This window comes from Polypterus senegalus, chromosome 3 (genome assembly GCF_016835505.1).
Source record: "Polypterus senegalus isolate Bchr_013 chromosome 3, ASM1683550v1, whole genome shotgun sequence".
NCBI lineage: Eukaryota > Metazoa > Chordata > Cladistia > Polypteriformes > Polypteridae > Polypterus > Polypterus senegalus.
The window spans coordinates 151,396,412-151,408,973 of record NC_053156.1 but is presented as its reverse complement, the minus strand read 5'-3'; the positions used below and the strand labels follow the sequence as shown (position 1 = coordinate 151,408,973).

At 35.1% G+C, this 12,562-nt stretch overlaps 1 protein-coding gene across 1 annotated transcript in view; it reads right to left on the bottom strand.

Annotated features, from left to right (window-relative positions):
• Nucleotides 1–12,562, bottom strand: part of nt5e (5'-nucleotidase, ecto (CD73)) — a 90,066-nt gene that overhangs the window by 35,001 nt on the left and 42,503 nt on the right. The window contains exons 2-3 of the mRNA XM_039748067.1: nucleotides 8,885–9,107; nucleotides 7,950–8,138 (exon numbers count right to left, since the gene is read on the bottom strand). Of these exons, the coding sequence (XP_039604001.1) occupies nucleotides 7,950–8,138; nucleotides 8,885–9,107 (412 nt within the window). The remainder of the gene's footprint in view (nucleotides 1–7,949; nucleotides 8,139–8,884; nucleotides 9,108–12,562) is intronic.

The window sequence follows — 12,562 nt, the reverse complement described above, 5'->3', positions numbered from 1 at the left end:
ATACATGATACATTTTAAGGCTTTTGTTTTATGTTTGTGCCTTTTAAAACTGCATTTTATAATGCAAACAGAGGCACTGTAATTTGAAAGATTTTTATAAAAAAATGCTTCTCTCTAGAATACAACTTCTCATGGCAAAATAATATATGCCATGATTGTGAAAACATAACTTGGACTTGAAAAATACCAAACTTATTCTTTAACATTGATTGTTACAAAATGACACCTTTCCAATGTGGTGTGGCAACAACATAACTTGTATCATCCATGAAATCTCGTCAAAGTCTGATGCTGAAGTATTTTGCAATGTTTTTATCACTTGTTGATCAAACTGCTATTGTTCCCTTTTGTGCTGTTTCTGCATAAAAAAGTATATCTGGTAATAAAGAGACTCCAAAAGACATACAGGGAGTGCAGAAGAAGCTGAGTGAAGGGAAGGAAGCTTACAGAGCAAAAAGATGTTTGAAATGGAAAGGGCAAGTAATTCACAGACTCAAGCAATCTGGAGTTCAAGTGCAGAAAGGGAAGGAAGACAAAGCAAGCACCTTGAGATAATATTTTATTTTTTGTGATGAAGTATTTATTGAGAGCTAGTCAACTATAGCTATATAATAATAATGACCTTAATAAAACAGTATCCATTAAATAATGTAGAAAAGATAAATAAAACCTTCAATATGTGAGTTTAATGTATGACGCATCTGACTGAGGAGAAAAGAGGCAGACACAGGGATCAGTTATCAGCATGAAGTTGACCGGATATTTGGCACTGTGTTATATCCATCAAATCAAACCACTGAATAACATTAGTCCCTGATGTCCAATTAAACATAGCTGAAAAGAGAGGTAATCAGGTCAGACTAGGAAAAGATACCTTGACTAGGAAAAGTGTTGACAGGAACAGAATCTTGTGATTTTGAGGAAGAGGCCAGAGCTGATTTGGCATTTACTGTTCAAAAGGATAAAAGACTTTGTTGCATATAGTTGGGTGTGGGAGAGTAAAGGTCTAGTAACAGAAAAAGATCTGAGATAAGAAGGGTATTTCCAAAGAGAAGATAAAAGACACCAAGGTAGTCTTATGACCAAAAGGCAGCAAAGTTGGGGCATTCCTAAAGCATATTACATAGAATGCAGAACATATCTGAGGTCAGCCCCATAGAATAAGTTTCATGAGGTCTGGTATAGCTTATGAGCTAATTTTAATATTTTGAGGATTGGGGTTCGTGGATAATTGGTACTTATTTTGTTACAATGGAGAGCCATAAAATGGAGGAGCTGTAGGGATATCATTTTATCAAATTGATTATCTGGACAGAGGATGGCTGGAAGTTGCTCTGAACCATTTTTTACATAGATTTTTCCTCTAATCACCACCTTCTTCTGATGGTCAAAACTCATACACACGCCATATCTACTCCATAAACAACTCCCTGTACATATTCTACTTCTACCACTTTATCTGATAAGGCCAGTGCTGAGTCCACCTCTGACCAAAGAAGTCTTCTCTTTGGAAATTTCCTGAGACTCACTGTATGGTATTTTATGGGACAGAGGTATGTCCATCTACAAGAGAATTTCAACCCGAACTTGGCAAGCCATCATTGCAAAGAAAAAAAGCAGCTAGTATAGTTGAGTGGCTTTACTGAAATAAATGTGAAAAGACAAAATCAGGCTTATCCATTCAAGTAGTAGAGAAATACATCTCAGCTATATGCGTGCTATAATCTTTATCATGGGAAGGCCACCAAAATCACAAATTTTTGAGTTGAATATTGAATGCACATATTGTATTTCTACAGAACATCCATGTGAGGAGAAAAAAAATTGAATGGCAGTTTGGTTGTACATCATATTTCAAGTTCATATTAAGTATAATGAAACCCCCACTTCATTGCTTGCTGGAAAGGATGGGGCAAAAAAGTAACTGAGCAGGAGACTGAGTTCTTTAAAAATATTAGAGGTGTTTGCCTTATCAAGGCAAGGTGTATCTCATACAATATGTCCTGAAAAAAGAGTTGAGTTTTTTTTGCTGATTTCATGATTCTTTGTAGTGTTTTGTGGTCATACTGGGATGTTATGCAGCCAGTAAAAATAAACTCCACTGTACATCTGTAGATTTTGTCTTTTCTTCACTCTGTGGGGCAGTGATACCAGTCCTCACAATCATTCACAAATGTCTTGATCCAGACAGGTTTCACTGTGGCAAACAATACTTTATTATATTTAATACTTTTACTTAACTCAGGAATGGATTTCATAGTGCTAAACAGGTAAAAAAGAATATTGCACTCTGTGAATCATGAAAAGTAAATTTATTAGTCTCATGTACTGTAATACCAAGTGCTGTAAATGGGCAGAGTCTCAGACAAATTAAAAATACTAATTACACAATAAAATTTACAATGTTACTCTAAAATAGACTTGAGATTAAGTAACTCACAAGTAACTCACAAGACGTTACATAATTGTTATATTTTATAGGCCATTCCATGTCTTTTGTTTTGTTATGTTTTTGGAGATCTGCCTAGTTACAAAACCAATGTGAGTCATTCTGTATCTATTCCTTTATTTCATGAGCTTAATTTTCCATTAGAGAGTCGTAGTAGACAGTTTTAGGAGGTATGAAAGTCATAGCACTTCATATTTTACTTTGGCAAATCAAGAGTATACAGAATACATATTGATGTTTTACGCAAGGTTTTTACACTCAAGATTGATTTTTTTTAACATTGCTAAAATTCTTATTTAATATGGTTAAATATCTCAGCAAAAACTAACCCTAACCATTTCCTTTTACCAAGTAAAAGAGGCAATGTTAGATGAGCTAAAAATGAAAAAGAGAAGTTTTCAAAAGTTATCATTTGTCTGTAATGTTAAGCTGTTACAGTGAACTATGCATCCTGTCTAGACAGAACAAATGCTTAGTCAAGTAAACAACTGTCCATCCATCCATGCATCCATCCATCCATTATCCAACCCGCTATATCCTAACTACAAGGTCAAGGGAGTCTGCTGGAGCCAGTCCCAGCCAACACAGCACCACAAGGCACACACACACACACACCAAGCTCACACTAGGGACAATTTAGAATCGCCAAGTGTCTCTAATATTTAGTCCTTTCTTAAATAATATATTTAAAAGAGAAAATATCAAATACAATAATAACAAAATCGATGTAAAAATAAATTTGGCTTTGATTTAACTGAATTTGACTGACTAATGCAGTGAAAGAGTGGAAATGAGGCTTCAAATGTTGCTTGTAACTCACAATGGATACCATGCAAGAATACACTTTTCATATTCAAATGAAGCTCTAGTACCTTAGACTATCTGATCATCAGTAAGAAATGTTGTAGTATACAAATCTGAAAAATATGCTCAATCCCTGAATACCAAAAAATGCCAAAAATTAAACATCAGCTATTAAGCATCCATTTTCTGAATTCACTGAATCCAGGGACCTAGAGCATATGCTAACAGCTTCAGGTACTGTACAAGGCAGGACCAGACCATTGTAGGGCACACTGACTTACACCACGCCAGCTTAGGACAAAAAGAAATGTTAGCAGTTAGCACTCAATACATTGCACAACAGTTGAAACAAAATTTATGTAACTGGCCTGAATAGCTGATGCCTGTACAGTTATCAAATTGCAAAACAAACCAATTGTTCTCAAAACAGAAAATGTGAAGTAGTTTTTATCAGCTGAAAATGTATGTATTCTTCAGCTTCCTTAGGTGCTCATTTTGTGGTTAACCAATTGTCAGTATCTACCCAATGCAACTACATGCTAACTCAGCCTTGAAATGTTAACTCTAAAAGGTTGTCTATGACAGTAATCTCTTGAATTCCCTTGTTTCCATCAGTCAGTAACTTAGTGAAGTAATGGATGCCTCAGATAGAGGAACACTTTATTTGTGAATTACTTATTCATTTGGGATTGTTTCTGTCCACCCTGGCCATTTGACCTCATCATTGGACTGTCATTTAGAAACTTAAAAAATTATTCTATATTTAAGGACTCTACTTCTCTTAATTATATATGTTTCTTGTGTAAGTTTGCATTATTTATTTATCTTTTCTATGTTATTTGTTTGACATGTTGTAAAGCACTGTGAACTACATCCTTCATATTAGATAGATAGATAGATAGATAGATAGATAGATAGATAGATAGATAGATAGATAGATAGATAGATAGATAGATAGATACTTTATTAATCCCAAGGGGAAATTCATATAATCCAGCAGCAGTATACTGATACAAAGAAACAATATTAAATTAAATAGTAATAAAAATGAAAAAATGAAAAAGCAGACAATAACTTTGAGTAATTTAAAAGTAAAAGTAAAAGTATTAAAATGTACTATTAGAAATAAATTGTGTTGTTGTTATGAAAAAGGATAATTACTATGAAATTGTAAAAAATCCTTTTGAACCTGGTCACTCTTTAGTATTCTAATGAGACAAAGAGGAACTTAACTGCTTTTTTGAAAGTAACATAGTAAGCATTCCTCACAGTTGCTAAGACATTGATTAAAAACAAAATAACAAATAGGTGAGGAGATATAAGTGTGAGAACACAAAATAAAAAAAATAATCCAATAAATACAGTGCACAAGCTCCCAGAACCTCCAACTCGCCTCCAAAACTTTCCTATACACACTCTATCTTGGAATAACTGGCTATTCCAGCTCCCTGCCAGACTGACCTCTTGTGAATAATCTGCCAATGGGGAACCTTACATATCCAACTTTTTACTTGTAGACACATAACTCCCCTTGTGTTGCCATCTTATGGTTTGGGGAAATACTTCCTCACTATTCTTTAAAACCTTCCTAACATCCTAATAACCCTACAGTAGTCACTTTCAAGGTACTTAACGAAATTTAGAGAGAATTAATTTATCTAACGGTGGCCATTACCTAATATGTTGCTCATGGCATTTGTTTATGTTTGGCCACCCTATAATGGGTGCTAGCAGAAGTAGTAGAGTATTTCTCTAAGAGATGCCGTTTCATGATTTTATTATCATGGACCCTTCTGTGTTTCCTTATAAATTCCTTTTGTACCTCCTTGCCAGGTATAAACTATTTTTTTCTGTTTATTTAAATATATGTTTATTACTGTCAATTCTTTCCAGTCCATGTTTGCACATAGTCCACAGATCAGCTGCTCCTAACCGTTCCCAAGGCACGTTTTAAAGCTCGTGGTGAAAGGGCTTTCTCCGTCTGTGCACCCAGGCTCTGGAACTCCCTGCCCTTAGTGGTTAGGCAAGCCGCTTCAGTCGCCACATTCAAATCTCGCCTAAAACGCACTTCTTCACATTGGCTTTTAATTCTTAACCTGTTTCATTTTCCACTTGCCTTTTGCTATTTTCTCTATTTTATTTGGTCCCTTGACCTGTTTTTAGTATCTCTGTTTTAATTCTCTCTTAATGTTTATTTTTAATATTTTGCTTTTAGTCCTGCTTGTTGTAACTGTACAGCGCTTCGATCAGTTGTAATGCTGTGTTTATAAGCGCTCAACAAATAAATATGGTATGGTATGGTATAGTCAATTTAGTGTCCTCAGTTAAACTAAAAGCTACACAAAATACTGCTGGAGAAAATCTGGTGTTGAAGTTTAATTTTTATCAACTTAGTGCAGGCTCTTCCAGAATTAAAAAAGACTTCAGTAAATTGATGATAATAAACAGTATCTTGGTCTCTTTGAGAATTTCTATCTCCATTGGAAACGTGGTATTTTTTTGCTCTATTCCTAACTTAAAATGGTTTATGGATAATTGTAATCCACCAGTTCCCTTTGCACTCTGATAACCTTGACCAGAAACCAACACTGAAGAAAATACGTTATTTTTTGTTATTTTCAGTAGGTGGGCAACCAGTCAAGTCCTTTGCTTGGTGGCTACTGAACGTTTTAACCTTATAAATCATAAATCATTGAACTCAGAGTTTGCAAATGTGTAAATGTACCATTGCTTTAGGTGCTTTATTACCTCTATACTGCATTCTTGCAATTCTCCACCAATTACATTTTTCTAAAGAATGAAATACAGACCTTAAGTAGTCCTGATACTGTATAAACAACAATCCATGACCATAGAATTGTTATTGTCCTATTTCAGGAAGAATTTTAAAACCCTGACATTAAACATTCTAGAATTCAAGTATTGGTCTATGCTGCACATACTGTAATCATGCTACAAGTGCGACATTTCATTACTCTGTTCTAGTGCTGCTTAATGTATAGAAAACTTGTAGTTTTAATTTACCGTACTATAATTTATCATAAAAGACCTACAACCAATAATAATATAATATAATAATATAATATTAATATAAATAATATTAACATAAAACCTTTAATTATAATAATATCAACTTTTATGGATACTGTAAGCTTATATGCATGCATGAATATGTTTCATGGTACTTTTGCATTCATTGAGTTACTGTTATACTGTTGCAGTATATCTGCACAGGACTAGAAACAGCACTATGTAAAATACATTGAACAGAATGAAAATGAATATTGCATTTTTAAAAATGCCTTTCAAAAGGGCCTTTCTTATCTTTACACTTCATTATCTAGTTAGATCTTATTTTCACTCAGTTTCATTTCTTGAACTTTAAAGAAAGTTACTTTAAAACTCATCTTTGCAAAACCATGCCCTAGAGAAAATATCCATCCATCCATTATCCAACCCGCTATATCCTAACTACAGGGTCACGGTGGTCTGCTGGAGCCAATCCCAGCCAACACAGGGCACAAGATAGGAAACAAACCCTGGGCAGGGCACACACCAAGCAGGGCAATTTAGAATTGCCAATGTACCTAACATGCATGTCTTTGGACTGTGGGAGGAAACCCATGCAGACACAGGGGGAACATGCAAACTCCACGCAGGGAGGACCCGGGAAGCGAACCAGGTCTCCTAACTGTGAGGCAGCAGCGCTACCACTGTGCCACCATGCCGCCCCTAAAGAAAATATAGTTGTATAAATGTATTTATTTATCCATCCATTCATTATCCAACCCGCTATATCCTAACTACAGGGTCATGGGGGTCTGCTGGAGCCAATCCCAGCCAACACAGGGCGCAAGACAGGAACAAATCCCAGGCAGGGCACCAGCCCACCGCAGTGCATGTGAAGTGCGCAAAGTAATTCGAGTCCCTGGAGGAAATCCATGTAGTAATAAGGAGAAAGTGTAATCTCTATGCAGACGACGCCCCAGCAGGAAAATTAACAAGGCCCTAAATCTATGAAATGTCAAAGCTTCCTGCTCTGTTGCTTTTGCCTTCTAATAGTGAATAACATCTCTGATCAATTACAGCATTCTAGTTCAAAGTAATGAGTGTAAGAGATGATAAACATGACGGGAATTAGTACAGTAGATCAAGATTATTACTTTAAAATAAGTTCAACAAAAACACTGATATAGTTGGAAACTTGTTAAAGGTAAGTTTTGCACAAACTTTAGAAAGTTTTACTTCACAAAGAGAACTAAAGTGTGGTAGAGAGCTGAATATTTTTTTGACCTTCAATACTCGGCAATGTTATTTTGAAGAAATGGTTGATGAGATTTGTTGGCCTGTCCTTGTCAAATTTTTTATAATGTTCTAAAGTCCTAAATCATTTGCTTGAAGTTTCAATATTTCATGACAATTTTAGACAGAAAAAAGAAAATGTCTAGTTTCTTATTTTTTTGTACTCAGTGTTAATTACGGCTATGCAGTATATTTTAAGTACTAATAACAATTCACATTTTAAAATCTATCAGTATAACAATAATCCCAAAGTTTGACATGGCTGTTTAAATGATTATTTTTTTGCTTTACTAATAAAACTTCAATCAGATTGCTCAAAAATTTGGCAGGATTACGTAAAATATACATCTATGACAGTTTTGCTTACATGCTTAAGAACTCTAAGAGAAATTACCTGTGTAAAGAAATGTGTTTGTATGTCCTCCAATGACAACATCTATATTCTTCACTTTTTGAGCAATTTGCTTATCTGTCTCAAATCCTGAGTGTCCCAAGGCAATGATTTTATTCACTCCCAAAGTCTGTAATTTATCCACTTGCTTCTGTATGGCTTTAATTTCATCTTCAAAAATTAAATTTGGTCCTAGGGAAAGAAAGAAAGAAAGAAAGAAAGAGAGAAACAAACAATGAGAGATTCAATCCATATTTCAATGTTATTTTTGTAGATAAACCCAATGTTGTATCACTGAATTATAAAACACAGCTGTAAGAATTAAAAAAAAAATTAAATACAAAGCACTAACACATAGACAGCACAATACAGTATATACTACACAGTATGTTTCATTAAAGTGAATAAAATTTGACCATCTCATTATTCTAAATTAAGTGTTTGTCATTTGTCATGGGAATGAACTCTATGTGTATTAATTTTCTTTGTCCAACTTGCAGGATTTTGATGGACTAATGGATGGATAGATGTAAGATTTTGATGGAAGTACCTGTCCTGTATTGTTCCTCTTGTGCCTAAATATTGTTGCAGTTTTAGCTACAGCATGCAGTACCAGTTATTCTAACTTCATTTCAATGTTTCTTTGATTTTTTCATAAGAGGGTGGGGTCAGTGGAAAGAAAGCCTCAGAAAGTTACTCTGATATTTAGTTTTCTGCATATCTTTATAAGTATTTGGATAATGGTAACCTGCACTAGTATGAGTATGACTTAAAACTGGTAAAACATTTAACCAGTTCTTGTAATATCTTCACAAACTGAATAAACAATTGTTTGGACTTAATAGTCAGAGGTTTACTAAGTAATTAAAAGTAAGCAATGATGTATTAAGGCAAAAGTATTAATTTCAAATCAGTTACTGTATATAGCAGGCCCTTACCTGACTGGGACAGTGTTGGGGTTTCCTTTGTTGTATACCCCACAATTCCTACTTTTTCACTGCCAACAGTAAGTATTCTGTAAGGAAGGTAGTATCCACTGATGTTTGAAGCTATTGTTTCATTTGCTATAATATTAGCACTGAGCACTGGAAACTTCACTTGCTGAAGAAAAGGGCTAACCAGGCCCTCTATTCCATTGTCAAACTCATGATTTCCAATTGCCTAAGAAAATCAAAGATAAAGAATTTTAGACAATATTATGATTTGCAGTTTTTTAAAAGAATTACAAGAATATATTTGTTAAAAAAAAACACAAGAAGTAATTCAACTTACATATCTCATGCTTCAACAATAAATTTTGATAGTTTAAACTAACTGTGACCATTTGATACAGTTTTGTTTAGTTACAATGAACGTCTAAATAATACATGTTCACAAAATGCCTCAAACAAACTGTCAAATAATAATAAAAAAAGAGAATGGCTAGGTTTTGGCTCACTAAAATTGCAAATAATGGTCTTTCATAAATAAATCTGTGGAGGAATAAATAACTGCAGTGGGTCAAGGAGGTCTATAACTCATATAGTTCAGGACCAGTCTCTCAAAAGTCTTCATGATGTGAGACATAAGTGCCACCGGTCTGTAGTCATTAGGTGAAGAGGTGCCTGCCTACTTTACTGGGTGTTTTACACAGCAGTGGCACTTTCTGAAGTCTTAGGGACAGACTGAATAGATTGAACAGGTGAAAGAGGACACCACAAAGTTGAGCAGCACAAGCCTTAAGAACTCTTGGACCGACTCAATTTGGTCCCACGGCTTTTCCTGTGTGTACCATCCTCAGTTGTCTCCTTACTTGATCTACACTTATAAATAGCCCAAACTAATGGTTAGAGGTGGACTTGTCACTCGCCTTTCCAGCAAAAGTATTAAGAGTTGTTGATATAGTGGGGATGGTGTACATTGGAAGAAGCGGTTAGTTTTGTCCACATTCCCTTCTAACACCTGAGCCCTGGGTTGCTTGAGTCCAGTAAGTATGCCCAGACCATATTGACATCTTTCATGTTATTCTAAGTGAGTTTGTTTTCTATTTTGGCTTTGTTTTGGCCTTTGATTCAATCAGCTTTTTCTTTAGGACTGTACACCCCTCAGAGCCTCTTTGTCACCATATTTGAACAACCTTTGCTTTTCATTCAAGAGACCTTCTAGCTCCATAGTAATCCAGGGCTTGTTTTTTAGAAGCAACACACAGTCTTTGAGTTTACCACAGTATCAACGCAAAAGTTAATTTAGTCTGTGATGCAGTTCCTCAATATCATCCTCATGTGACTTGCATATCATTTTCTATTATTCCCAGTCTGTCATTTGGATGTGGTCATTCAGAGCCATTTCATCCTCCAGTATCCACTTCCTCATTATCCTTAGGGTAACAGGTTGCTATCATATATCAGGCTTCTAGTTAGGGATAGGATGAATGGGGTTGTGGTCAGATATGCCCAATGGTGCCAGTAGTTTGCACTTAAAGGAGTTTGTAACATTTGAATACAGCAGGTTCAGTTTGGTTATTTCCTCAATTCAAAAAAGACACAAATTAATAGAAATTTGTCATTGTTCCTTCCCACATCACCACATATTATAACTGCAGGGTCAGAATAAGGCATCATTAAAGTGTTGGTGATAGTGTAAATCATTTCCATTGCTGAGTCCCCATTTGTAGAGGAAAAACTACTATATAAAAATTAGTAAGGATGGCGAAACTTATCTCCTCAGGGCAAATAATGTGGATGAATTCTGAAAACCAGAATTTTGACATCTGAATTACAAACTGTAGTTTTAACTGTAATATGATACCCTTTTACACCCTCCCTCATTCATGTAGTTTATAGTAGCAGACTGGCAACAGTCAAGAGTTTATGTGAGTTTATTGACCTGCTACTGGTCACAAACATACAAATGTGTATTCTGGTTGATTGGTCACATTAAATTGCTGTATCTTGAGTGTATATAAATCCTGTGTTGGATTGGCATCTCATCCTAGACCTATATTGTGTCTTTCTGCAAGCCTGCATTGGAAATTTTTTTTAAAGTGGAGATAGGTGAATGGGGTGAGAACCTTCCTGTCTGTCAGGGGATTACTAGGGACAATGATACCACAAACATAATTCAGGAAAGGAGTATGGAATTAAAAGAGAGACAAAGAGAGAAACCTAGTTCAGGTCTGACAGGAGAATATAATGCCACAGGAAGAAGTCTACTAGGCAGATATCCCGTGAGTGCCACAAACAAAGGAAAAAAGCAGAGTCAAGATAACCCCGATGGGATTACTGGCATCCTATGAATCTTTAAAGCATTAAGTGACCACCTGAAGGCTCTATAACTCTGTTCTTATTGTGTCCTATTGAGGTGACTGCCCTTCGTACTCAGTTATTCTTTTACTTCTTCTGTTTCTTTTTCCGGTTTCTTTGTGGTGGCGGCCTGCGCCACCACCACCTACTCAAAGCATCATGATGCACCAACATTGATGGACTGAAAGCCAGAAGTCTACGTGACCATCATCATCAGGTTCTTCCATGAAAACCCTAAATACAAAGAGGACTGTTTGATTTATGTTAGGTAGATTGCCCAGAGGGGACTGGGCGGTCTCTTGGTCTGGAACCCCTACAGATTTCATTTTTTCTCCAGCCTTTGGAGTTTTTTTTTGTTTTTTCTGTCCACCCTGGCCATCGGACCTTACTCTTATTCTATGTTAATTAATGTTGACTTATGTTTATTTTTTATTGTGTCTTCTGTTTCTCTATTCATTTTGTAAAGCACTTTGAGCTACATTTTTTTGTATGAATATGTGCTATATAAATAAATGTTGATTGATTGATTGACTTTGGCAATGACAATCTTCCATTACAATCGAAAACAATTAGACTTTACACATTTTAAACTGAAGCACACATTTTAATATTTGAAATATCTGATGCAACTATTTTGTTTATTATGCACTTCTACCTCATAAAGTAAATCACTGCATTTTTATGAACTCTCTTTATTTTCGGACGGCTTAGGCTAATTCAGACTTTCAAAATGAAAAATTGGTTAAAAAGCACAACTAATTACAATGTTTGTTTTTTATTCCTAAATGTTTTGAGCATAACAGGTCTGATTCACTAAGCAGTCTTCAATTGGACATTTTATTGTTCTATTACAAGCTGTACAAATGCCTCCCACAAACTCAAAAAAGTCCTTAATCATGCAGAAGAATGAAACAGAAAGGTTTCTTGTGGACATCAGTTGATTCCTCACTTTAAACTTTTATGCTGATATTCAGAAAAATGGAGGAAGAAGAATCACATGTAGTTACAACATGGGCACAATTTAATTGAAACTCTGTAAATGCAGCTTCCTTATTTTAAAAATTGAAAAATCTTATTTTGCTTTTTCAAATAGTATTTGAGTTGATCAGCTGCTTCTTTGTACTTCCCACTGAAACCGAAACTGAAGATCTAGAGTAATGCTTTTTAATTTCGGCATCAAGCTTCTAAACACCAAAATCATTTAGCGACCATTATAAAAATAAACAAACAATATGTTGTTTTTACTATTTTCAGTTTGGCACTGTTCCTTTGTAGTTGCGTGAAGTCATTTGCTGATTTAACGTGTATAGGATCACAAGGAGTCAAAGAATATTC